The sequence below is a fragment of the Labrus mixtus genome, chromosome 6 (genome assembly GCF_963584025.1).
Source record: "Labrus mixtus chromosome 6, fLabMix1.1, whole genome shotgun sequence".
In the NCBI taxonomy this organism is placed as follows: Eukaryota; Metazoa; Chordata; class Actinopteri; order Labriformes; family Labridae; genus Labrus; species Labrus mixtus.
Window position 1 is genome coordinate 3,009,475 of NC_083617.1, and position 27,965 is coordinate 3,037,439.

Here is a 27,965-nt window from a genome sequence, read left to right on the forward strand (position 1 = left end):
ATAGACACAAACCAAAAAGTTCCTTAAAGGTTTTTTTTTATTAACCAAGTGGCAACATTCAGTGTTGAGAATGAAACCAATGAGGAAGTGCAGGAAACTGTAGTTCCTCGAGTGTCCACTAGGGGCTGGCTCCAAAAGCCCGGAAGTCACATACACACACATATTAAAAATGTCAATTTTGACGCAGGAATAAACACGTTTACAGCCTGGTACAAAAAAACCTTTTGTGATCTGAACAGCTCATCTTTATCGGCACACAATGTACGAGGGATTACGTTTTTCTTATTACCCTTCTGCTTTTATTTTATTAAAGATAAACGTAATGCATCATAAGGGCTGTGACTGATAGGACTGCATGTTATCGCTGTGACTATGAGTCGATGTGTTCATGGAGCTGTTCTGAGCCGTTAGGTATCATGACACCAACAGCATTTACTATCCAGTTTTATTATTGGTGGAATGAACTTCCAAACTCCATGTGATCTGCAGAGTCCCTCTGCACCTTTAAGAAAAAGCTAAAGACCCAGCTCTTTCATGAATACCTACTAACTTAATGATGATGGTCTCCATATTATTGATGATGATGATGGTTGTGACGATGGTTTTTGTTTGATAACGACGACTTATAAGATGGTTTCTATACTGATTAGAGCTCTCAAGAACTGCCCTCAATGTTGTGCTTTGCCTCTGGTCACTTCCTGTCAGCACCTGTGTGTCCAATCAGACTCAAAGCTGATTGTTTGCTCTTACTGACATTGTTCCCTTTTTTCTAGATCCTTGCTTGTGTTGTTCTTACTCTCTGATGTACGTCGCTCTGGAGAAAAGAGTCTGCTAAGTGAATTGTAGAATTATCAACAATGTGCACATAGAAGGGTCCTCTAAACCAGGGATAGCATGACTTTAAATCCAGCTGATAAACTCCCACAATGCATATCAATAAATATACTCAACCTTTACAAATGGACTGGAAACTGTCTTCATAACCCACCACTACACTTCAGTTGTGTTTAACCAAGTTCCTGAATCAACAGGTCCTCCTTTGCCTGAGAGGAAAAACAGCCACGCTGCAAACCAAGCTGAGTTCACCCCTGCAGCTTCTGTCTGACTCTGATGTCACAGTTTGTATTTAATGTACTTCCATCCGCAGCTGAAAATAAAAATCTGTTCTGCAACCAAACCCTAATGTCACAGTAATGTCACTCCACTGAGGATGGGAGGATGGGAGATTATAAAAAAGTAATCCACAGCAGTACAGAAGATTGTTTTCTAGGGATGAAAATACTTATTTAAGTGGAGAGGTGATTGTAACATGATTGCATGCATTGGTTTAATATGCCGTGGATTTATAGAGGTAATGCTATATGATCGAGCCTTGATGCTTCAGCTGGTCTTTTCTACTCTAAAATGCTCTGTTGAAATATCAGACGATAAAGGGATCCATCAAACAGTCCCTGCAGATGTCACATAGCTGAACCCTGGCAACAATTCAACTTTCACACTATCTTTCCTCGAGCATGACTCCTACCTTGGTCGCTGCCTCCTGCAGACGGAGATTCCTCGAAGTCCTGGTCGTCAGGACTTTTCCGTTTCTTCGACATTTGCTGCTCCCCTGTTCGCGTGATGGATCTACCCACCGCTCAGTCGATATCTGCTGGTAACGCGAGACACCTTCAACCAGCGGGATATACAACACATACAACAGTCTGGGGGGGAGGCGAGAAGAGAAATTGGGAATAAATCTCAGTCCCATTCATTCAGATCTCTTCTCAGTGTGTCCCCTCTCTCCAGCGGGCTGGGTGCGCAAAGTTACCATGAGGTGGCCAGCCGGGCATCTGGAGACGCAGCGAGGCATGGAGCCGGTCTCCTTCTTGACTCCCGGACGAGATGTGTCTCCGCTGACTGTCCGGGGCTTGTTTCTCTTCATAGATGAGGAATTTTTTTTTTTTTTTTTTTTTTTTGCAGCTGAAGTGCTTTGTCGATCACGTGTGGCGCGGATTATGATGAACGCCGCTCAAATGGAAATTACGCACTCGAAAGCAACTTGTTGATCCACGTGCTGATGAATGAAAAAGTGGTTTTCGTCAGTCCGGTTTTTTTTTTGCAAGTCAATTTCGATTCTCAACGTTGTATGGGGGTTTGCTCTTTTCCTGAATGTGGCTCTGCGACGTCAAAGTCTAATCAGGCAGGGATGACGCACAGCCGACACAACGGGAACTCTTGGGTATCTTGACGAGTAGTGTAAACGGAGATTATCTGGAGGAAGGCAAAGTACACCAAAAGCATGTGTCCTTTTTTGGCAGAATGTCAGCTGCGCACTAAGTTGTGGTATAGTGAATGCTCTCTTGCAACATCTGTGAGTGAGAGCAGGGGATTCCTCCCCGGAGTGAAACTGGAGTCAATGTACCACAGAAGCGTTGCAGCGTTACAAAAGCGGCATCACTCCAGAAAAACACTCCGCAAGTCTGAAACACTTCTTGCGCAAAAAAAACCCACCTCCAGATCCAAATGCCAGAAAGACATTAAAGCGAACAAACGCGCATTGTTATTATTAAGGGGTTGGACAGCTTTGCTTACACTTCAATGTGCGGGGATGGAGCCACAGGGCAACTTGAGAATAAGCTGTGAATAAAAATGCAGCAAGAAGCAAGAGAGTGGCGGTTGTTGCGTGTGTTATGAGAGGAGGCAATGACGCCACCGGTCTGGCTTTTTTACAAATTGCTTGATGGTAGTTTTCCCCTCCGGAGGACTCAGCTCTGAATGCCAGAGAATAATATGTGCAGCTCACTAGAGGAGTGTGCGTGCTTGGGGAAGTTTAAGAGATATTCAGTTTGATGAATAACTGATCAAACCTGCTCAGATTATTGCTGACTTCTACTTTCACACATTCATTGTCTTTTCAGGAGAGAGGAAGCCAGTTGAGAAAAACACACACACACTAACACACACTAACACACACTCACACACACTCTCCCTCTCCTCTCTTCATTCTCTCATATGCTGATTTATTCATGAACAGTCCCGGGTCAGGGGGATCATATTCCATTTACTACATCTGGTTTAGATTTCCAGTGTGGCACCTTTTTTCTGTTTCTCCACAAATGTGTCACATCATGAATGTCAGGGCGGACATATTTGATATTAAAAAAGCGGCTTTTGTCTGCGTCTGTGCGCACATCCGCGGCGGGTTTTTTTTTTTTTTTTTTGCAAAGAGCTACAGCTGCATTCATGCCAATGACGCTGGCATTTCGTGGTATTTTCTGAAGGCAAACATCTCGCTCTCTCTCTCTCTCTCTCTGGCTCCCCCCCTCCCGTCCCTCATTCACTGCAGCTACTGACGTCAAGACATGCTTGCGTCAATGCTCCCTGCTTTGACAGAGAGCTTTTTTTTTCATAGGGATCATAATGGGATTATTAGGCTTAGAGAAATACCCTGCCTTCATGGCTTTTTAGATTTTTTTTGATACATGTCCCATTATCTTTTTCTTTTTTTGCTCTAAATATTATTCCCTATAATAAGAAAAGGACATATAATTGGCTCTTTCAGCGGATCACAAGGGACTGGATGATTGCATATCATTTCACACTGATGATGATGATGCTTTTCCTCGAAGTAGTTTTAACATAACGTCATAAACCTTGAAAGAACATTTAATGTTCTTACATCTATTATTTATAACATACAGAGATGAATGCACGCTCTCTGGACTCCTACATGCACAAAGATAAAGAAAGCAGTCTGTCTTTTTTTGTATGATCACCAGAGTGTGTGTCTGTATTGAACTGCTGTGTGTGTGTGTGTGTTTTTTATGCTGAAATTGTATCCACAGAAAAAAAAGCAGGCAGCATATCGTGCACACATGAACTGTGCAGACAGTGGGGTTTGACAGTGAGATGCTCGGAGACATCAGTGAAGGAGTCAGTTGTGTATTTGATTTAGCGGATTAGATGTCTGCTCCTTCCTGTTGCTGCTTGTAGGGGGGAGGATGTCATGATGTCCTTATACACTGACCTTGATCTTCTGGGCTGAATGGGCTCTTGTGCATGTCGACTGGCCTCACATAATGCCCGTCTTTACACTTTTCTCTGCTCAGCTGCTCTGCTGTTTTATTCAGACACTCTGCACACAGTCACGTCGCTGCGTTTAGATTTTCTGTTTTTGCTGTTAGAGAAAGTTTTCAGGAAAAGCTCGACCACCCAACAGCACCTAAAGATATGTAAAGATGAGACAAAAGGTCATAATCTTACACAATCTTGTTGCACATTTTCATGTGTGTGAAATCTTACAAGATAAGACAAAAATGACATCTTTGTTTTTTTGATTCTAGCTATATGGAAGTCTTCTATGGACACATCCACATATTTTGTTGTACCCCATTTCTCCATTATCAAAAGTAATTTCAGATAGTTTTCTCTGTCATATCCAGCTCTGTGTCTTAGGTTATGTTTTAATTTATACTTGTATTATTTCCTGTTTTGGGTCACTAACCTCTCCTCTCATTTCAGATCCTTCACTTCCTGCCCTCATGTGTTTCCCACCTGTGTGATTGTCTGCCCCGCCCTGATTGTTCCCAGCTGTATCTCGTTGTCTTCCCCCTCACTTTAGTATTTAGTCTGTGGCTTCCCTTCCTTCTGTGCCAGTTTGTCTTTGACCCCTGTGTGAAGTGTACAAGCCTTTTGTTTCCTCTTGGATCACTTTTTTGGATTCTGTCTGCTTGTAAGAAGTAAAGACTGTTTTTTTCCCCTAACCAAAGACTGTGTTTTGAGTCGTGCTTTTGAGTTCAATTACCTGTGGTTTTGTTACATTCTCAAGATCTTGCGTTATTTATGTCGTTAACTCGAGACAACATTGCTGGTTCTCCTGTGATAACAAGTGGATTTGTAATGAACTTGAGTAGGGCTGGGAATCTTTGGGTGTCTCACGATTCGATTCAGAATACATTTTTTCGATTCAAAACGATTCTCAATTCATGATTTAAAGTCTATTTTTGATTGAGTACATACTTCAGGATCTACTCCAGTCATCATCAGACTGGCTGAATTTCTTGTTGCTCCATTTGTCATTCTACTGAGTTAAAGGGACTGATTAACCCAACCCTCGATTTTTGGAAGAAGAATCTCGATTTTGTCATAAAACTATTTTTTTTCCCACCCCTAATTTTGAGAAAACAACTGAAATTAACCATATAACTATAAAACATGGACGTATAGTCTCAGTGAGGTCACCCATTGGTTACTGAAGAGGTGTTTAAATTGAAAATGCGATCTCATCCTAACTTTCAGTCACTCTAAGGCGAGGACGTGGAGCTGAAGCGAGCTGTTTTTTACTTACTTGGAAGTAAACTTTAAACTTTTAGTTTTCCACTCTCTTATTGAAAGACAAGCTTCTTCTCACACAAACAGAACCTGTGGACATGCATTAGTGGAGAGACGTCAGAGTGGGGCTGCTGCACAGGGAGTGCACCAATGCCTCGCTCAAGGGCAACTCGCCTATACTCAGGAAGTGACCTGGCATTTCACCGGCAACCAGACCAACTTCCATATATCGCTCTGAACCGAGACTTGAACAGGTGTTCCTCCGGTTCCTAACCCCAAGTCCCTAGAGGCGGAGCTACTGCAGCCTGACATGAACCATCCAGACCAACATCGTTTTTTTTGTACCAGGATATAAACATGTTTATTCCTGCTCTCAGAATGGATATTTTAACTCGGGTGTGTGTGTGATTTTCAGGCTTCTGGAGTCAGCATCGAGTGGAGACTGCAGTTTTTTTTCGCACTTTTGTATTGGTGTCATTTTTCAAAATGTGAGGCTGAAGCTTGAAATTCACTTATCATGGGAAAACCAGCTTTGTTATCTTGAGATACAAACAAAAATAAGTTGAGATCTCCAGAAACCACCATACATGACTCCTTATCAAGGGAAAAACTGGTTAAAACTAAACATATGGATGCATGTTCGCTTTGGGTTTCAATAAATCTGAAACAAAAAACATAGAATAATATAATTATAAATGGTTACTCTGTGCTTTATGACCATCGTTGGATTTTAGATCTGAGCTGGCGCTGAAGCTTTTTTTTTGCATTGACTGAAGAGTTCTTGAAATGCAAACTTTTATGGTACTTAGAAAACATCAGGAGATCAAAATATTCAAAGGACACAAAGTCAAAAGATCCTTCATACATCTTGCATCAGCTGGAGTGTGATGCAGCAACAGATCCTGTTTAATCTAAACACTGACATCTGAATCTGTCCTATACCTGCCCATCAAGCTGTTTAAACATCAACGCAGCAGCATCCTGGTCCACCTCACCATTAGTGCAATGAGTCTATAAATAACAGGGAGGCTACGTCAGACTCACGCTAACTGTTTGGAGCAGGATTATCTGTAAATAACAGATAATTGATTTACATCGCAACAAACTTTCTGTCATCACCGGCTGCAGCTCAGAAACTTTGCTGAGTCACTGGAGGTCATCGAAGACTTTGTAGAGTGACGCACAAATCCAGCTTTAAATATCGCCACACTACATACGGTACAAGCCTATGAGGAGGAAGCTGAGGAGTTTACACGTTTCACAGGAAGCTGGTTTGATGAGTTCAGAGAGTATTTTTTGCCTCAATTGATTCCCCGATGTAAATCAGTGTACACACTCCCCAATTCAAGTCTCTGCAATTCAAGTTTTTGCAATACACAATCTGAAAAGTGCAAAATGAATGTTAAGTTACGTTAAGGAAACATGCTATGTTGAAGTGCTGGCTTCTCTGACAACAATGCAGCAGCCAGTATGTCCTCCTTCTAACTTTAGATTCTGCTCCTGAATGCTCTGGATTTGTTTGGACCAGAGAAGGTAGGCGGTTTTAAGGCGACCCCCCCCCACACGGCCCGTTTTGGACGCCCCTCGGTTTGCCAGATATGAGAGCAGTTATCAGGTCAACAGGTGTTGCAGTGATGGAAGCGTTCAAGAGAAGTGGTTCAGATAGAAGTGATTGTACCCGACCTAAAAAGCCTCTGCATGTTTCTAATAAGCTCCACGAGCAGAAACGTGCTCAAACTAGGATCAATATTGGAGATGCTTTTGAAAAATGGAGAGAGGTTAGAACACAGAAAGGTTTACAGACCCATGCAGAGCTGGATAAACACTGAAGCTTCAGAGTCCACCACATGGTGACCTGAGTGAGCATGGAGTCTAGAGAGGAGGGGGGGGGGGAGCTCTCTGCAATGTTTAGAATTTGGACTGCAGTACCCATTTTAACCACTAGGGGTCAGAGTTACATACTGCTCCTTTAACAGTGAATTGAAGCAGATTTGGTGATTTTGTGGAGTCGTCATTTCAGGAAAATCTTCTTCATCCAACAACAACAACAAAATATCATATACAATTGTGTCCATGTTGGGTTGAGATGAACTTAAACAACGTCATAGAGAGCAGTGTGGTGTGCAAAGACTGACATGACACACATCAAGGTTGTAAAGGTCACGTAGATGGCCTCAAGAAGAGCCAGCAGAGAGACCTCGGCACGGTTTTTAATGACATGGAGAGTTGAGCATCATTGATCTTTACAATCTTTTAACATAAACTGAGACGTAACATCTCCAACATCGTGGTACAAAACAATATTTACAAAGTAAGCCTCAAAATATTCTGTACAATTCTTTTGTTACTGCCGTGAATATCATGCAGTTATGCTTAATATAAGCTGGTTTGCAAACAGAAGAATAAATGTGTTTCCTGATATGTGCATCAAAAAACATTTCATAAACTTAAAAATAAAGTCTGTTCATTTTGTGGGTTTGATTCCTTTAACTCCAACAGGCTCATTTCCATCAGAGGGAGGGAGGAGTCACCGGAGTCCAGGCTGACGGTAGTTGCCCGTGGGGTGACGTGTCATAATGAGCTGCGTCATGCACCTCTGTGCCGCCGTCATACATGGGAGAGCCAGAGGAGGGCACTGTGGCCGAGTGGGTCAGGCTCGGGTAGTGGCTGCTCGACCCTCGGAGGAACTGGGAGCTCAGGCTGCTGCTGTTGTTTATCCCCCCGTTCTGGGACACGGGAGTCAGGGGCGAGTTACTCACAGACCACAGGCCGGTGTACTGACTGCACAAAGACAAGGAGAGAAAACGATCTTACTCATCTCCTCTCAGGCGGTGAGGAAGTGTTACATTTTAGTCCTCGCTTACTGGATATGTTGCTGAGCTGCAGAGAGAGTTGAGGGAATATTTGCATGAAGTGCAAAATAAAAAATACTGGATGAAAAGCAGAATGAGGAAATACACAAAAAGGTATCTGCAATAACACAGATTAATGCTCCATAAAGTAGTTGAACTTGATCATAATCCCCTCGATAGAGAACTTCAGATGTTTTACGTCATGGAGAAGAAAGAGGTTTTCTTTTTTAAGCAACTGTAACTCATTTAACCTCAGAGATAAACAGTTAGTTTGCTTGTTTTGTTCTGGAGGTCTCAAAGGTCCCCTGAGTCTCATTCATTTATTTAACTGTTTGTATTCTCTCTGTTCTAAATTTGTATTTTGATTTATTTCTTTACCTTCATGTAGTGTTGGAGTCAAGACCACACTAACCGAGACCAAGACATACCTGAGATGAGGGTGCTCAGAGACAGAGACAAGACCAAGACATTTAGGGATCGAGACCAAGTCAAGACTAAGACCACGACCAAGACCAAGACCAAGACCAAGACCAGGACCATAAATATCTCTGAAAAATCCTCATCTTGTGAGCAGCGGGCATGTCACTCACTTAGACCGTAACACCGGGAAGGTTGCGGCCGTAACCGGGGGATAAAAATCTAACTATGAATAAATTTAAGTTATTTGTTCTTTTAGGAGAAGGAGTTTTTCTGTCAGTGGTGGTCTTGACCGGTTTTGATTTAAAATCAGGAGTCCGCCTAGTCTGAGACTCAGACAAGACCGAGTAAAAATGCTTTCGAGACGAGACCTTAAAAAAAGTGGACTCAACTGACTTGGTCAGTACTAGAACACTATAACTTCATGTATGTGGGTGTTGGGGGTGAGTGACTCACAAAAGAGTAAAAACACAAACCTGGAGTGGGTGGCGGAGGTCGGATTGTGGGTCATGGGCATCATGCTGGAGTGTGTCGACATCTGCAGACCGGACCAGTTCTCGTGGCTCGAGAGCATCGACAGACAGGCGGACGAGTTATCTGAGTAACCGACTACAACACAGAAACACAACGTGGGTTCATCACAAACTGTTATCACATAAATAAGTCTTTTATTTTGAAGGAGCTGGTGTCAGTTTCATTTAAGTGAACGGACTATGTTACTGTAACAGACGATTTAAACAATGTAATGTTTGCATAAACGCACCTGAAGCCACAGGGAGATTTGTATTAATCAGCTTCATGCAGATTGGGTTATACCAAAGACTGTAAATATTAACAGAAAGCCTGAGTGACATCAGGGGGCGCTGGAGTCCCATCGATGGCGGTCTCCATGCTGGAAATGCTGTCTCAGTCTAACTTTCAGTCAACCTAACGACAGGCTGAGAGCTGGAGCTGAGGCGGGTTTTAAACCTCCTGACAAACCGTTACACCGCGCCCACCTGTCAATCAGGTCAGCTACACGCCTTATTGTGAATAACTCTTATCCTTCATCAAATCAAAACTGATGAGTCATCAAAACATTCACCCCCCGTACAGTGTGTGTCCATCGAGACATGAGCTAATCACACCTATTTGGTTTTTTGAACCAGGCTGTAAACATGTTAATCTCTGCTGTAAAAACAGGCTTTTTAGAATGGGTGTGTATGTGACTTCCTGTTGCTTCTGCAGCCAGCCTCTAGTGGACACTCCAGGAACTGCAGGGTTTTTAACTTCTCATCTACTTCATCTTTTAACACGGGAGGTTGCTGCTTGGGTTATACCAACCAGGGGAAAAGCCAGCTCAAATATGGGACTTCAAAAAACAATAGTTTTATTCATTCTAGTGCAGGGGTGGGCAACTGGTGGCCCGGGGCCCACATGCGGCCCCCATCAACCCTCAACGTGGCCCTCAGGTCAATTTTTAGATATAAATGAATTGTAAACATGAAGAAAACATGACAAAATCTGCCATGAAATCAGTAAGAAATATGTCCATAATAATATTTGATCACTGGTATATGTTGAGTTAAATTTGAGACATAATTGACTGTAATTGTTTTGTATTCTACAATTTGGACCTCTGGCAGTGAGAATTAAATGAATGTGGCTCTTGCTGTGACAAAAGTTGCCCAATCCCTGTTATAGAGCCAGAGGTTTGATTTGTATCTGCAATATTACCTTCATAAGTTACTTAATAAAATATCAATACTTGGCTTTTGTGTATAAGAAGAATAATCCAACACAAAATATTGCAATATTCTGCTGCATCGTGTTTTTTTCCCACCACTGGAATATTCCCTCCAAACATTCCTGCGTCTGACGCCCGAGCATTTACAGCTCTGTGGCTCCACTCACACAAAAGCCAGAGGAATGCAAGACATCCCACGCTCAGTGGCGTTTGTTTGAGCTTCTTGTTAATAGCCGGGCAGGAAGTGATGAAACTCCTGGATGCATGAAGGTTAAAAGGTGGAGGAGCTGGACACTCACTGGGCGAGGTGGTGCGATGGCTGTACGGACTGGTGTAGGGGACGGAGCGCTGGTTCCTCAGGGTGGAGTAGCGCTCACAGCCGTGGGACGGAGAGAGGGCGATGGGGGTCACGTACTGGCTGTGAGGGCTGGAGGGAGGGCAGAGAGAGCCGGAGCCCGGGAGAAACCAACCACCTACTGACGCCACAGAGGAGGAGGAGACACATGATGAAGACACCTGAGCTTTAAAGATGAGAAACTGTGGATTCATGTAAACATATAAAAAACACAAAACATATAAAAGAATACTAACATTGAGAGTAAGCTGACTGCTGGTTTTCGTTGGCCTCTTCTCTCAGGTCCTTGCTATCAACTCTGAAAAAAATAAATGATTCAACTTTGAGATAACTGAAAGAAATTATTATTTTTTTTGTTGTGAACACTTTGTGTTTTCTTACCTCTCCTTCGCATCCAGGAAGGCCTTGGCAAAAGGGTTGTGCTTTATTTTCAGAGAAGTTACCTAAAATCAAAATATACACATCAAACAGATTGAAAAAGATAAAGATGTAATTATTTTAAACATGTTACTTCTGAGAACTTTTTTTGACTTTTTCCCAATTTTGTCTTTTCTTAGAATTTGAGGAAATTAAAAAACTAAACAAGAGTAAAAACATGAAACCTAATAATCTATAGTAAATTCTCAAAGGAAACACAAAGACCAGGTTAAAGTTAACACTTCGATCTTCCAAACACCTTCTCTACTTCTCAGAAAATAAAAGCCTCATGTGGACAAGAGAGAGCATTTGGCTATAAACACTAAGAGCAGAGCATCTGGGATATATATGGTTTAATGTTATATAACCAATGTTATTGTGTCTCCATGTCAAATATACAAATAAATACAAATAAATGACTTCCTGTACAGGTTGTGGACAGTCAACTAAATGCTATAAGATCCGTGCGTAAATTACGCACAATTACGCACGGATTTTGCGCATAAAAGAAACATTGTTACCTTGATTTTTCAAATAAATATCACTGATATTTGTTTAAGGTTTTAATGCCCACCTCTTCGTTTTGATACGCTGTCACTGCAATGAACTGTGTCTCCGGGAACGAGTGGCTGGTGATCATCCTCCTCGGGCCTCCAACCCGGACTATGTGGATGCGTGGCTCGTACTTATGTAAGGAGTTTAGCATGATCTGAAAACAAGCGACAGGAAGATGGTTATTTTACGAGTGATGATTTCAACCTGATTCTTCTACAAGTTTTCCAATAATATGGAAAAGAACAGGCAGGCACTGGACTGTTTTAATCTGCAGAAAATAACAACATGGACCGATCACTTCGCTCCGTACCTGGCCTCCTCCGTTCAGTTTATTGGTGAGTTTGACTTTACTAAAGGAGACGGGAGCTTTCATCCAGTGCGCCCCGAAGTTTGGAGAGTCCGGATGGATGTACACACAGCTGGGAGTCTGAGGTTCAGGTTTCCCACCGGGGATCCACTCCCCGTTCACGTATTTCCACCTGTGGTTGTCCGCGGAGACGAAGTCCAGCAGGATAGAATACATGGCGTTCGGGTCCAATCCGGACACGTTCACTTTGAGCACCGGAAACATGCGCCTTCATTTTTTAACAAAACAAATTTGTTACAATTGAGCAATAAAAAGTTAGAAATCTCAACATAAATAGATTTTTTTTTAAAAACAAGAAAAAATAAATACGATAAACAAAAAAAGTGATAAACAAAGATATAAACTCATACTAATGTCATTGCATGCCTCCAGATTAATGTATTTAAAGTTATACTCAATTTAAAAGTTAGTTATGTCACATGAATATCAGAGAAAACCCGAAATAATTATTCTTATCTCAGCTCACCTGCCGTTCTTTGTAACAATCATTTCATTCGTGAGATCTTTAAATTGGTGCCAAAGCTCGCTCTCATCCAGAGACACTTTCAGCTCCCTCTCCGTGGGGTCTCCCTTCTCGCTGCCGGCCTGCAGCTCACTCTCCACGGCGCTGAGGAGGTGGTCCACCCGGTGCGGACTGGCCTTCCCCGGACACTCTCCTGCGCCTGCGCTCATCCTGTCCAACAGCTCCAGGGTGGAAAAGTTAAAATCACAGATCTATCCGATCAGAAGAAGTCTCTTCCAGAGTCTTTATCCCGCTTCTTAAGTCCCTACAAAGAGACTCATGAAGACCTCCTTCATATATAGTCCCGAGAGGAGCTCCATGTCAGGATGTGTGCTCGGAGCAGAGGTGGTTGGCTCATCCTTTCTTTTGATCTTTGCGGGCTTTGCTCTGATTGGCTGAGAGCAGCCATATCACTGAGGTCCACAGGATGGCAGCGTTTTGAATAAAGCACTTTAACCAACTTTATGACATCAACCTGTAAATATTGACACTTAGATCAAAGCCACACCTGCAGACAGAAAAGCGCAGCAGAGCGACCTGCAGGGATTTTACTGCACGTGGGTTTCCTCATTTCATCAACTCAGTGAACTACAATGATACTTAAGTTTCAGGACAAAAATGAACTTTAAATGTTGATTAACTGGATACATGCGTTAATTTTATCTTCAGTAATTTGCTATTTGTTCTGCACTAAAACCCCAAATCAAATTCCTTGTGTGTGAATGCAATAAAAAACGATTCTGATTCTGAGAGATGGATGGATAAATATATGGATGGATGCACAGATAGATAGATGAATGGATGGATGGATGAGGAATGGATGCATGGATGGATGGATGGACGGACTGGGGGATGGATGGATGGATATAAATGAGAGAAATAAACTCAATAGCAGAATGGATCGTAATTCACCTACAAGAATGAAATAATATTAAAATCTGTATAAATCTACTGAAGAAAGTCCACAAAGTAACAATAATTCCCTTTAAGAATAAAAATGTTTTATTTCTGTCTTCTTTTCTCATTTTGAGTTTGAACAGTTTCCCCTCACCTCCTGTGTTTCCTCATGATAACCTCATGTCCACCAGTCTCTGTTTTTATCATGGTCTTTATGGGGGTCGTAGTGTTGCTTGTTGATTTGTTTTGATGTAAAACAGAATGCTCTCCAACACCCACCACCCTCTGCACAGCACCATCACCAGGCAGAGGAGTGTGTTCAGTGGCAGACTGCGGTCACAATCCTGCTCCACAGACAGACTCAAGAACTCTTTTGTCCCCCTGGCCATACGTCTGTACAACACCTCACGGTTATGGCAGGGGGAAAGCACACACTTGGACTAAATCTTCCTTTTTCCATTTCCCATCTGCACAGCTGTCCCAAGAGTCAGCCTCTAGTTGGACACTTTAATGATCACCTCAATTACTTAAATAGCACCTTTAATTTAATGTTTGCACTGACTGTTATTTAATTTAATGTCTGTTTTTGATAACTCTGCACTATCTGCTTTTAAAACATTGCTGTACATATATAAACAACACAACTTCAGAAGGTCAACACTTTTTTTATTTTTTATATTCAGGTCTAATTACAGATTTTTTTCCTCAACTGTTTAAAGGTTATTGTTTAAATGTCACATATATTTTTATACCTGCACAGGTCGGTTTTGTGGTTAATTTGTAACAAATGTTTCATGTCATGTCTTTGTAACCTGCTACTGGATGCTTTGAATTTCCCTCGGGATCAATAAAGTATCTATCTATCTATCTATCTAAAGCCACATTATAATTGTATTAAAGTAAAGTTTGATTGATTGACTAATTTAATACAAACCTTTAACAACGGTTTATGTGCAGAAAAAACGATGGCAACGTGTTCATCATCACATCATTTCTTCACCATTCATAAAGTTTAATGCAAGAATATTAAAACTATTATTTCAGATAACATCTACACATACATTTATTGTTTACACCAAGAAGTCTTATTTAACAGCTGAGAGACAATGACAAGAATACTGAATGTAGATTACAACAAATCAAAACAATTACACCTGCAGTCAATCCCGATAAGAGACGCTCTGATGTCACCTCTTCAGTAATCTGTGTAGTTTCTCCAAAACGTAAATCCACGGTCGATTATCTAAACAGAAGACAAAACAAATTAGACTCTTAAATTAAAATGCAATTAACAAATGTGAATCTGAGGAATCTTTTACCCCGACACTCTTCTGTTGACATAAATCTTCGATGGATAAAGGATCTGGGGGTTTTCGAGAGCATGGTGCTGTGACGCCGACGAGAGGCTCAGAACGTCGTTGACCGCTGGAAACAAAAGACATCCAGAGGGCAGAGAGATGATAAGTCTTCTGTCTACAACAAAGAAGGAGAGATATATATTTCAAGATGAGAGTCATCCTGCTCTAGCTGAGTAGCTGCACACCCATTGATCTGCAGGATATATGATGTCATATATTTGTTTGTGACACAAGACATGCACAAATCTGATCGCTCGCTTTCTTTGGGCACTTGGTAAATAGTAAACAGACTTGAGCTTGTATATTTATTTTCTAGTCTTCTGACTACTCAAAGTGCTCAAAGGTCACACCTTCACATTCACACCCTGATGGTAGAGGCTGCTGGGTAAAGTGACTATTAGCTAGTCCAATGCATACACGTTTGTACGCGGCCAACAAAGCAGCGGGAGCAACTTGGGGTTAAGTGCAAGGACACATTGGACATGTGGCTGCAGGAGCTTATGTCCGACTGTGAGTGCATAATCGTTCCAGAGACCTTAAAAAAAAAAAAAAAAGGTAGGAGAAATGTGGAAATGAAACACACCTGATCGAGGTCTTTCTGCTCGGCTGTTTGGGAGCTGCAGGTCGGCTGTTTTGGACACTTCCTGGTTGCTTCCGGGTGCAAAGGAGCGGCATCTTGATTTGGCTCGTCTTCCCATGTTTGGAGTCAATTCCTGGAAGCATCTATGGAAGAAGAACAATAACAACTCAAACTGATAACTCCATTAATAAACAGACTAACATGTGGTGCAGCGGTTTCACAAAAATAACTTTAGCGTGCTGGTAATTTGACTCGCTGTGACCTGTTGCCATGGAGGATTCCAAAGACAAAAACAAACATTTTAAAAAACAGATAGTTTGTGACAGCTACGTGTTAGCTACCATAGAGTCTCTGTGGTGTTGTGTTGTGTTGTGTTGTGTTGTGTTGTGTTGTGGCTGGTTTTGTGTTACTAACCAGATCTGGGTCTCCTCCTCGCCCCTCCTGCCAGCTCAGAGAGTCTGCCTCCCTGTCCAGGAGTCTGGACACCAGCGTTCACAGCGAGCAGAGAAAAACAAACCTCGCATCAGTTTAAAGAGGAGTTGAAAGACTTTTTCCAATACGCTTCTGACCCCCCTCTCTCCTCCTGAAAGTTGCTAAATAGCATTACAACAGAATCAACTTTAATTTGGGTCTTCACCTCTGTGAGAGCGACATGTTGCTCAAACAAAGATCATGCATTTGTCTCAGCCGTCTCGAGTAAATCTCTGCTTTCCTGCTCTTCTTCGGTATCTCAGAGATAATCTGTTGAGAGAGAAAGCAGGTAGTAGGAATGAGAAGTTCCCTCTGTTGTTCAGTATTGCCTCTTAAAGAGTCAAAGTCATCGGCTCACTCACCACATTCGGCATCGTGCTCTGAAAGCTCCTCATGAAGTCCGGCTGCAGAGTTGCAAAAGTTGGAGCTTTCATCTGCGGGGTGGCACATATCACATTCACGTCTCATTTCCTTTCACTGTTAATCAGTTTGTTATTTAAAAAAAAAAGAAAAAAAAGAAGAAGAAGAGAGACCTCCCCCTTGTATACGAGTGGAGGTAAGCTGTGGTGTAAAAAAAGTCAGAGGTGTCACAGCCAGTGTCATTTCCCACAGTCCTGGTGTCCCGTTTGGCGCCTCTCTCTCTCCTCCTCTAACACCCCACACAGCGCTGACTGTCACACTAAGCCACTTCCTGATGTGGGGACTGCAGAACTGTGGATTCATGTTATTGATCTATACAGCGCAGATCCCCCAGGCTCACCCCCCCCCTCTCTGTCCTAAAATAATACAATGCAGGTGCAGCTCTAATAAACTTCAGAGAACTCATTCAGGTCTGAACCTTTGATTGTAAATGTTTCAGCGACATGTTTTTAACAATTTCCTACAAGTTACTTTATTTTACTACAAAACCATTTTGTGTTTTAGATATTTGATTCTGATGCCTGATAACAAGTCCCGCTTTAATATTTAATATTTATTTTTGGGCTTTTTACGCCTTTATTAGAAACAGGACAGTGGATACGGTCAGAAACTGGAGAGAGAGAGAGAGTGGGGAACGACATGCGGGAAAGGAGCCACAGGTTGAATTTGAACCCAGGCTTGAAAACACTCTTAAATATGGGTGTACTACTGACACCTCAGGGTGCTGTCTCCTGACCTCACCACAGTTCCTACACATCTGTATCTTTAGCTTCCTCACATGCACCCTTACCCTAAACCCTCGATTGACACCTTAAAGGTGTCAGAAGGGGTGACGGGCCTCTCCTGCAGTGGGTGATCTGGGCTGTGGTGAGTTATTCTGGCTTTGACCAGTCCCAGTCTGACCACTGTTTGCACTTCCCCCTCTTCTCCCTCCAGCCGGGCTCGGCCTCTGTTTGCTCAGGCCAGTTTTTTTTCTTTTACACAGAGGTGAGAGAAAAAATGAGTCCTGCGTGCTCGTCCGTATATGCTCACCTCAGCACCTGAGCGTAACCTCATCTCCAGTGTTCTCACTGTCTCTCTCATTGCCAGCCTCTCCCCTGACCTCTGACCTCTCTGTTTATACTTTAACAAACGCCCTGTATGCCTCTGAAATGATACTCAAATATTTCAAGAAATAGTCCTGGAGCTATTGAGGTTTTATATTGGACGATGAGGAGATAAATACCGCTCTAGGCCCTGCATTAAAAATGGAGATTCAACTAGCTTCTTAGCTTAGCATAAATACTGGAACACATTTAAATAACAGGTGGCTTTAGCACCTTTTTGATACTTTGCTAGTTTTTCTAAGCTCTGACTGCCATAGGTGAATTTCACTAGTGGGAATCTCTTTTGTTGGATGATTCTGAGACGCATGAACGCACCATTTCAGGACAGCTAAGGCTCATGCATAGAGAGTAAAGAGTCTGCTGAGTGTGTTGTATCAGTGTGGGTGTATGCGTGTTGGTTTGGGTGATCAGTGCTGCAGGTGTGTTTGCCTCTCTCTGCTCTTGTTAAGTGTGGTCACTGCTCCTGTGGTTTTGACACCAACCTCGGGAAACATCGACTCACATCCGTCCTTCTCCTGGTTTCCACAGAGGATCATCTCTGCTGGACGCTCCCTTGAATCAGGCACTCGGTGTAATGACCTACACGCACACACATTGAAAAATTAAGCTGATTTTACGGCTGGAAGAACAAGAGACAACGTGCATTAATCAAGCTTTAACCTCATCGATAGAGACTGAGGAAATGTGCAGGAACGTCTTCACATTCAGGTGAGCTCGCCTCCAGGTGTCATGTGTGTGTCCTGCACACTAAATGTCGGGTTGTTAATATTTTCTTAATGATGTGCTACTTCTCAAGAGTAGCCATAGTGTGCTGCAGCTCACACCCGGTAACACTGCACACTCGGGTGACAACACACTTTGTCTGCTGGGTGCAAACTGGCTCTGTGGAGCGAGGGGGCGTGTCCTCACAGCGCAGATCTACACAAACAGGTCCAGCTGTGCAGAATGAGACGTCAACTCGTAGATGTGAAATATTAGACATGTTGACAGGTGATCGAGTGAAAGACTGAATATGAAGTCTTTTCTAAAAACACAGTTTAATCTGAGAAGCTTTCCAGGTTTATGAAGATTTGTTTTTTATTTTCTTTAACTTTTAACCGAACTTCTGTTTTTCTTCACTTGGACTGGAAGTTGTTGTGACAGATGTTGTTGTTGTTGCATGCACAATTGTTTTGTTGTTGCTCTTATATTTCTTGTTACAGTTGTTGTTGTTGTTTTTATATTTGTTGTGACAGTTGTTGTTGTTTTTATATTTGTTGTGACAGTTGTTGTTGTTTTTATATTTCTTGTTACAGTTGTTGTTGTTCTTATATTTGTTGTTGTGACAGTTGTTGTTGTTTTTATATTTGTTGTGACAATTGTTGTTGTTCTTATATTTCTTGTTACAGTTGTTGTTGTTCTTAGATTTGTTGTTGTGACAGTTGTTGTTGTTTTTATATTTGTTGTTACAGTTGTTGTTGTTCTTAGATTTGTTGTTGTGACAGTTGTTGTTGTTCTTAGATTTGTTGTTGTGACAGTTGTTGTTGTTCTTAGATTTGTTGTTACAGTTGTTGTTGTTCTTAGATTTGTTGTTACAGTTGTTGTTGTTGTTGTTCTTAGATTTGTTGTTACAGTTGTTGTTGTTGTTTTTATATTTGTTGTTACAGTTGTTGTTGTTGTTCTTATATTTCTTGTGACAGTTGTTGTTGTTCTTATATTTCTTGTTACAGTTGTTGTTGTTGTTGTTGTTGTTCTTAGATTTGTTGTTGTGACAGTTGTAGTTTCTGTTACAATTGTTGCAGTTGTGGATGTAACAATTTATTTTTGTTGTTGTTCGAGTTGTTTTTGTTGTCAATGTTGTTGTTGTTATTCTTACAGTTGTTGTTATTCTTGCAGTTGTTGTTATTCTTATTGTTGTTGTGACAGTTGTTGATGTAACTGATGTTGTTTATGTTACTATGTTTTTGTTTATGTAAGTGTAGGTTGTTACAAATGTTGTTGTTGTCTTCACGTTTGTTGTTCTAACAGTTATTACAGTTGTTTTTTGTTAAAGGTGTTGTTACTGTTGTTGTTATTACAGTTGTTATTGTTGGTATTACAGTTATTGTTACAGTTGTAGTTACTGTTGTTGTCAAAGTTGAAGTTGTTGTTACAGTGGAAACAGTTGTTGTTGTTGTTGCATGTGCAGTTTTTGTTACCGAGGTTTTGATGTTGTTACTTTGTTTTTGTTTATGTAAGAGTTGTTGTTATTGTCACGGTTGTTTTTTTTAAAGGTGTTGTTGTTGTTGCTGATATTGTTTTTGTTGTTATTATGGTTGCAGTTATTTGTGAGTGTTTTATTTCTTTTGTAAGTGTCGTTGTTGTTGTAATTGTTTTATTAGGGTTTGCTGATATTGTTGTTGATGTTTTAGTTATAGATACTTTTATGTTCGGTGTTGTTGTTATTATTTGTTGTAGTAGCAGTACTAGCAGAAGTAGTATTTATGTTTTCTTTGTTTCTGTTGTTGTTGTATTTTATACTGTAATGGTTGAAATGTTAATTGTTAAAAACTGAGGAGTTCATTGAAGCTGTCGATCAGCGATTAGCCGGTCAGACTAAATCAGAGCTAACTCCAGCAGCTCTGATATCTTTAAAAACATGTTCCCCTCCCTGAAGCTGAAGAGTTATAGAAACGGTTTGTTCTGGTCTCATTCTGCAGACCTGTACTACTGCACACGTGTGAAATTCAACATGCTGAAGAGACCATGAGCAGATGGCCACAGAGATAGAAAATGACGGCCTGGACTGTCCCATAAATCACAGCAGCTAATAACAGGCGTATAAATAACCGACAGATTGGATGAATTGGCTCTTCAAAACACAAACACGGACTCTGCAGACTCCATAGTTTGGCTTCAGCTTTAATTGCTTTTATTTTGGGTATTTCTTATAGAGGTGGGGAATGTGTCCATGCAGGAGGGGGGCGGGGCTGTCTGAGTGTCGGTCGCCATGCGGTGAGATTTCACACTGAAGGAGGATCTGTCAGCACCGTTACCGTTAGCCCCCTGAGACGACGTGTAGCAGCCGGGTACTAACATCCTCCATGCTGCTTAAAACACAGTTCAGCTCTAATTAACAACGAGGCGGACATCAGCCGACACTGTGCTGCTAGACGTTCACAACATGCTAACACAAACATGCTAACACACGTTCACAACATGCTAACATAAACATGCTAACACACGTTCACAACATGCTAACACAAACATGGTAACACAGAGGACACAATGCTAACACAAACATGCTAACACACGTTCACAATATGCTAACACAGAGGAAACAATGCTAACACACATTCACAACATGCTAACACAAACATGCTAACACATGTTCACAACATGCTAACAAAAAGGACACAATGCTAACACAAACATGCTAACACACGTTCACAACATGCTAACACAGAGGAAACAATGCTAACACACATTCACAACATGCTAACAGAAACATGGTAACACAGAGGACACAATGCTAACACAAACATGCTAACACACATTCACAACATGCTAACAGAAACATGGTAACACAGAGGACACAATGCTAACACAAACATGCTAACACACGTTCACAACATGCTAACACAAACATGCTGACACACATTCACAATATGCTAACACAGAGGAAACAATGCTAACACACGTTCACAACATGCTAACAAAAAGGACACAATGCTAACACAAACATGCTAACACACATTCACAACATGCTAACACACATTCACAACATGCTAACACAGAGGAAACAATGCTAACACACGTTCACAACATGCTAACACAGAGGACACAATGCTAACACAAACATGCTAACACACGTTCACAACATGCTAACACAGAGGAAACAATGCTAACACACATTCACAACATGCTAACACAAACATGCTAACACAGAGGACACAATGCTAACACAAACATGCTAACACACATTCACAACATGCTAACAGAAACATGGTAACACAGAGGACACAATGCTAACACAAACATGCTAACACACGTTCACAACATGCTAACAGAAACATGGTAACACAGAGGACACAATGCTAACACAAACATGCTAACACACGTTCACAACATGCTAAAACAAACATGCTGACACACATTCACAATATGCTAACACAGAGGAAACAATGCTAACACACGTTCACAACATGCTAACAAAAAGGACACAATGCTAACACAAACATGCTAACACACGTTCACAACATGCTAACACAGAGGAAACAATGCTAACACACATTCACAACATGCTAACACAAACATGCTAACACAGAGGACACAATGCTAACACAAACATGCTAACACACGTTCACACAATGCTAACACAAAGCATTAGCATGGACATTAGTTACTATCCAGACTAATGCACAGAATGAGCGTGATCTAAAAACTCCAAATAATCAGTGAGTATGTTCTTCTTCTTCTCTCTAGTTCTTGACTAAAACAGCTTTTATACACAAGGGGAGGAGCCGGCCGTCCCGTCCATGTAAACACGGCTCTGACAACAACACAGCCAGCGGGACTCGAGCTTCTCCCTCATTGTAGACAGTCATGACTCAGAGACACATTTACACAGGACAGACTTTATGATTTATTTATGTGGAACATGTCGCACATTCTGCCTTTAGAAGTGAAGCTGAAGTGAGCTAGTAGTAAGTTATATCTTTAATAGTGTCTTAAAACAAAAAGTGTCTTCACTGAAGAAGACTCAAACTGGTCCTCAGACTGTCTCGGCCTCTTTCAGGGTAAGTACTGGTCCTCAGACTGTCTCGGCCTCTTTCAGGGTAAGTACTGGTCCTCAGACTGTCTCGGCCTCTTTCAGGGTAAGTACTGGTCCTCAGACTGTCTCGGCCTCTTTCAGGGTAAGTACTGGTCCTCAGACTGTCTCGGCCTCTTTCAGGGTAAGTACTGGTCCTCAGACTGTCTCGACCTCTTTCAGGGTAAGTACTGGTCCTCAGACTGTCTCGACCTCTTTCAGGGTAAGTGGAGATCAGTTTGTGGTGAAGCTCATGAAGCTTAAAGAAACTCTCCAAACAGTTCAACATGTGCTCGGCACACAGTGACACCTCTAGCCCAAGTGCTGCGTCTCTTTTCTCTGCGGACATCATTACGACATTTTCCCCTACATGATGTTTGTTAGAGTGAAAGCGAGCATCGGAGGAGGATGAGTTTCCCCCGACACCGAGGTCAGACTCGTGTTTGGTCATCTCACTTCAACGTGAGTGATCAGCTCTCTGCTCCTGGAGGGTCCACCACGACAAACAAGCCTCCAGTGAGGTCGGTGTTTGTTCTTTTTAAAGCCGAGCAAACAGAGACTCAGAGTGCTCGAGGTGTAAGACCAGAGGCGTCTGCAGCTGATTCTCACAGACAGACCAGCTGGAGACCCTCAGACATGCAGAAATACAGAATACACTGCAAAGCTTCAAATTTATATGGATGAGGAAAAGTTTAATATATTGAAGGATTTGACTTCATTTGACTACAGTGGAACACCTGCTCAGGGGCGCCGTAGTGGGGGGAAAAGTGGGACTGACTACCCAGGGCCCAGTGGGGAGGGGGGCCCTTCATGGGCCTGGTAAAAAAAAAATTATTTCTTATTTGGCTTTTTTCTCTAAGTTATAACCGCAAGAAGAAAACTAAAATTGTCTGAATAAATAAACAAACATTCAGAATTCCTTTCTGGAAAAAATCTCTCCCCCCTTCTTCAACTGTCTGAAAGGTGCAAATATTACAAAGTTTAAATTATTTTTAAACTATGAGGAAATATTACAGTGATTGTTTATCTTCCATTTTCAGGGTGTAAAACAAAGCATAGTTGTTCAAAGTTTTTACGGGTCATTTCTAGAGGTTAGTTTGGGCCGTGGTAGGGGCCCAATGTGATATCTTTTCATGGGGCCCGGAGTTCCTGGCGGCGCCCCTGCACCTGCTTATGAAACAGGGATCGATCCACTGCAGCTCAGGGTCTTAGCTTACATAGGTATACATATCAACTTGTTTTTAAACTTTTAACACAATTATTTAAGAATAATAAATAAAATTCAGTTACAGTTTAAAAGTATGAAAATATTAGAATATAAGTGTTACTCTTATTTTTAAGTATATGGGGCTTTTTCATTCCTTTATTTATTTATTGTTTATTATTTTTTATTATTTTTTATTGCAAGACAAAAGATAATTACAGTGAGCACAGGCCAGAAAAGGGCTATATTCATGTTTTACTTGTGTGTGTGGATGGAAAGTCAGAGTGAGAAAAAGGAAGAAAAACAAATACAAAGTCACTACCAAAACAAAACAAAACAAAAAAATAGATGAATAAATAAGTAATTTCATGTTATAGAAATGATAACAATATTCATCCAGAATTCATCGTCATCACCACCATCAACAAAAAATTAGCGTTGTTGTGATGTCAATGGAGACATTTCATTCCTTGGACAGAGTCAGAAATCGGAGCGGGAAAGAGAAGGAGTGGAGAACGACTTGCAGGAAAGGAGCCACAGGTCGGATTCAAACCGATGCACCCGCTTTGAGAACTAGAGACTCTGGACATGGGGTGTGCGCAGGCGACCGGCCTCATGAGTGTTAACTTTATTTGTGGCCTTAAGAGAAAGACGAGTGAGCACTAAGTAGCAGAACAAGCCTCCACAATAAAGACACAAAGTGAGTCATTCCTAAAACAAACACAGTAAAGTTTCTCTCACCTGAACTTTGAAATGTTCTCCTCACGTCTTTTTTCTTCAGCAGCGCAGCGTCGTTCTTCTGATGTCATCAAATCAGCTGCAGGTCTGCTCTCCAGCACTGTCAGCATCACATCAACATTCAGAGTTTAACATGTAATGTAATCCTGAAAGAGGTCTTAAGAGTAGGGTGAGATGTCAGACTGTAACTCAACTGTTTCTCCTCACAGCCTCCAGACTCCTCTGGAGCTGTGACGGCCGACCTCTGAACTCGACGGCTCTGTAGAAGTCCTCCAGCTCGTGGTGAGTCTTCAGACGTCCTCGCTCAGCTAACTGCCTCTGGAGGTCAAAGACCTGAGGACAGAAACATGATGATTCAGCACTTTTAATGATAACAACAGAGTGGGAGATGAAAACCAAACAGAGCAGGTGTCGCAGAGTTTTAGGGTCGCATTGATTTGATATCAACATGTCATGACCTTTTTGCACTTTTAAACATTTTTAAAACATGTAAATAGAAAGTATGGTTGTTTTTTTTTCACCAGCAAACAAACTAGATTTCTCCCTCGTCTTTCTGCAAAACTTCTTCAAGTGTGACGACGTTGCTTTGTTTTTAAAACTCTTTTAAAACACTCCTTCTGACCCTGGACTATTTCAGCCTGAAGAATTAAAATTAAAATTAAAATTAAAATTAAAATTAAAATTAAAATTGAATTAAATTAAAAATAAAATATTTATAAAAAAATATATAAAAAAAATAAAAATTATTTATAAAAATAAAAATAAAAATAAATAAATAACTGAAAAACTGGAAAACTGGAACCTCCACCATAACTCATTATTTATTAAAAATGCAATATAATAATAATGAATAATATGTCTCATGATAACAAAGTGTAATATTAAAACAAAGAGTGCAATAATCTTATAATGTGTGTATATATTCCACCGCCATTCATGTAAATATTTCTTGTACCTATTATTGATATCTTACTTACATTCCTATTCTATTTGTTTAATATTTTTATTATTATATTTCTACTGCTATATTATTTATTTTGGAGCAACTGTAACTATTGAATTTCCCCCTGGGATTAATAAAGTATTTCTGATTCTGATTCTGATTTGTTTCAGGCGTCCTTCTCACACTCTGTTCAGTGCTGGGACAAAACCTACCAGGTAGTAGCTGCTTTTAGGGAGGGGCTTCAGGTATGAGTCATTGTGCTGCAGCTTTGAGAAAGCCAACTTCTTTTGTTTCTGAGAGAAGAAGAAGAAGAAAGGAGAGGCAGACAGTCAGAGACGGAGCTGTGGGAATAGAGATTTTAAAGTTAGCCTTTCTTGTTTTCAGGGGCTGGGAAACAGAACAAATGAGAAGTAAACACGCAGCCACAGGAAGCCATTAACTGCACCAAGGACCAATTAGGCCCCCAGCAGGTGTCCCCCTGCTTCTGCCTGCTTTGGTCCCGCCTCCATTCTGCGTCTGTGACGGAGCCTCTCCATCCAAGCTGAGGAAACAACGGGTACTTTCATTTGTTTAGCAATTTGAAGCAAAAAGGATTCCGAGTGGAGCGCCTCTAAAGTCCTTTATGACGCTCTCTTTGTCCCGCCCCCCCACCCCACCAAGTGCGAGTCATTAGAGAGAGGACAATTACATCCTCCTGAAGAGGCTCAGCTTTTACAGGAGGGGGGTGGAGGGGGGGGGGGGGGGGGTAAGACAGGATCTCTCTCATGTTAGACCCCCTCTATGCAGGAGCTCTCTGAAGCTTATTGCTCTTTTCACACCTGCTCAGAACAGAGACGAGACAGACGGTCAAAATCAAAGTCAATCCCGGCAGCTACAGAGGAAGACGAGTTATACGCAAGAGCGGGGATTCAAAGTTTAGGGTGTAAACATGTGAAAGATTGTACGAAGGCAACAAAAGCATCTTTAAATCTTATACACAACTTAAGATTTTTGAATTGCCACCATCACCTTAAAGGCTTTATATTGATATATATTTGATTTAAAAGGAGGCTAAGAATTAAACCTGTGTTATTTCACTTTATATTGTGCTTAATGAGTCTATATTTCTAATGCAGTTAACAAAAACTAACAGAGACAGCAGCATGATTGATTTCAGGTTGACACAGAGAGGGAACGGCAGCAATAAAGACATTACACACTAAGGGTTTCATGTTTTAAATTGTATTCCCAACACTTAGAGAAAATGCTTTCTTTCTCTTGAACCATAAAGTTTGATATATATACCTTCTGATTTGTATCTTCTGACTTTGCTCTGGCTGTCTCGTGTCTCTGCTGCAGCTGAGATCTCTGTGAGAGGACTTTGTCTTTGAGCAGGGCGGCGTACCGTCCATAGAGAGAATCTCTGAGCCGGTGCATGTTCCAGTAGGCCTCTAGATGGCGCTGGAGGATAAACAAAGGAACATGACGTGCACCAAATGAAGGGGCATGCATGATGAGCTAAAAGGAAGCAGAAAAAACTGAGACAGATAGCAGAGTTTGAGTGAAGATGAAAGATGAGGAGGAGATTAAAGGATTGATTATGGATTAAACTGGTTTCTTCTGAACGTGTCTCTGATGATGACATGAGCAGAAGAAGTGTCTCAGTGACTTTGAAAGTGTCTGTAGCGTTGGTTTTGGTGTTTATGAACCTGATCCAGCTGAGCCTGACGCCGGGCCTTGGCCTCCTTTTCTGGATCTGGACCGTGGTGGCCTTGTAATTCCCTTCTCCCTCCAGGGCTCGCCTCGGACTCCATCCCCTGCCTATCAACAGTCCAAAAAACCCAATTTAGATGCAGTGGGAGTGAGTCAGCCGGCTTGCCTGGAGATTAAAAAAAGAATTCATTTTTTGGTAATCCTTCTTGTCTGCCAAAAGCATCCTCCCACACACAACAGCCTGACATTGTGTTCTTGGAAAAATAAAAAGATACGCATGCAGGAGGAGGACGCCCACCTCCGCTCCTACAAATCCTTCACCTTATTTCCTGCAGCAGGTCTCCCGAAAAACAATTTTGTAAAGCTATGATCTGCTCTAAGCAAATCACTGGACAGCAGTGTCTTTGTTTAATCCTGCTGAACTCTGGTACCAAACAGATGTCGTCGAGGGAAGTTTAATAAGGGGGGTGGATTGTCAACAGGAAGTCCCACATCATATCTCAGACATGAATATTAAAGACATGTTTCCACCACAAGTTCATGTGACTTTTAGTCCCAGGCGCTTCTTCACCAGGGACTCAAAGGTTCCTCAAGCTCATTGTGATGAGCCTCCACCATCGGACTGTGTCGTCCCCAAAACCATCGGCTCACTCCGACTTCATGTGGAAATTTTATTATGTTACATTTTCCTACTCGGGGAGGCAGGAAGGAAAATACCCGAGTCAAGTCGGACTGGAAACTTTGCAGTGGTGGTTCTAGACCACTTTTACTGAGGGGGCCAAACTGGGGCCAGTTGTTTTGTCAGAGGGAAACATTAAACCCAGGTGAAAAATAGACAAAGATGATCACTTTAAAAAATATATATAAATATTATGCCAAATAATATCACGCATCATTAAATACCATGATTTAGATTTGTTTCAGTAACAGAATTTAAGACTAGATTGTGAGTCCGGTTGTTGAGTTACTGTGTATGTGTTTTGAGGGGGCTCTTCCTTTTGGAGGGGTGGCCACAGGGGGGGGCCAAGCTCAGTGTTACAGGGGCACTGGCCCCTGTTGGCCCCTGCCTAGAACCGCCCATGAAACTTTGGTCGGTTATGTTCAAACATGCAGACCACTGCAAAAGATTTGAGAAATTTTCTGGAGTTTTGCATGAGTGAAAACACCAATAGAGACACTTTGGGGCTTTAGTCATGTTTCTACAAAAAGAATCAGGGATATTTAGTCCAAAGACTTAATCTCAAGGGCGTCTGTAACGGTCAATATATCAGTGAAGAAAAGACG

The 27,965-nt window shown here is 41.6% G+C and overlaps 2 protein-coding genes and 1 long non-coding RNA gene across 5 annotated transcripts in view; all 3 read right to left on the reverse strand.

The window, feature by feature from the left end:
• Positions 1-2,151, reverse strand: part of pde10a (phosphodiesterase 10A) — a 72,916-nt gene extending 70,765 nt beyond the window's left edge. Inside the window, exon 1 of one of the 2 annotated variants that reach the window (XM_061039486.1) lies at positions 1,526-2,151. In XM_061039486.1, the coding sequence (XP_060895469.1) occupies positions 1,526-1,598 (73 nt within the window). In that variant the 5' untranslated portion in view covers positions 1,599-2,151. The remainder of the gene's footprint in view (positions 1-1,525) is intronic. The other variant, XM_061039488.1, reaches the window with a different exon arrangement.
• Positions 2,152-7,479: 5,328 nt separating this feature from the next.
• tbxtb (T-box transcription factor Tb) lies at positions 7,480-12,914 on the reverse strand. 2 transcript variants are annotated; one of them, XM_061039510.1, is made up of 8 exons: positions 12,469-12,914; positions 11,946-12,210; positions 11,655-11,789; positions 11,045-11,106; positions 10,900-10,961; positions 10,608-10,781; positions 9,059-9,191; positions 7,480-8,094 (listed from the first exon to the last, which is right to left on the reverse strand). In XM_061039510.1, exons 1-8 carry the CDS (start codon positions 12,672-12,674, stop codon positions 7,824-7,826), a joined length of 1,308 nt encoding a protein of 435 aa, XP_060895493.1. In that variant the 5' UTR covers positions 12,675-12,914; the 3' UTR covers positions 7,480-7,823. The 2 variants fall into 2 exon arrangements, with proteins under 2 accessions (XP_060895493.1, XP_060895492.1); XM_061039509.1 differs by having other exon boundaries at positions 10,608-10,784; positions 12,469-12,912.
• Positions 12,915-24,042: 11,128 nt separating this feature from the next.
• Positions 24,043-25,430, reverse strand: LOC132976018 (uncharacterized). Its single transcript, XR_009673355.1, has 3 exons — positions 25,202-25,430; positions 24,241-24,379; positions 24,043-24,146 (listed from the first exon to the last, which is right to left on the reverse strand). It is a non-coding gene; the product is annotated as an uncharacterized LOC132976018 (long non-coding RNA).
• Between the last annotated feature and the right edge of the window lie 2,535 nt (positions 25,431-27,965).

Excerpts from the sequence above, each read along its gene's own strand:
- tbxtb (XM_061039509.1), bottom strand. The coding sequence starts at position 12,674 with ATGAGCGCAGGCGCAGGAGAGTGTCCGGGGAAGGCCAGTCCGCACCGG. Across the intron at positions 10,962-11,044 it reads TTCCTGGATGCGAAGGAGAG|AGTTGATAGCAAGGACCTGA; the intron begins GTAAGAAAACAC and ends TATTTTTTTCAG. Across the intron at positions 10,785-10,899 it reads GCAGTCAGCTTACTCTCAAT|TAGGTGGTTGGTTTCTCCCG; the intron begins GTTAGTATTCTT and ends CTGTGGCGTCAG.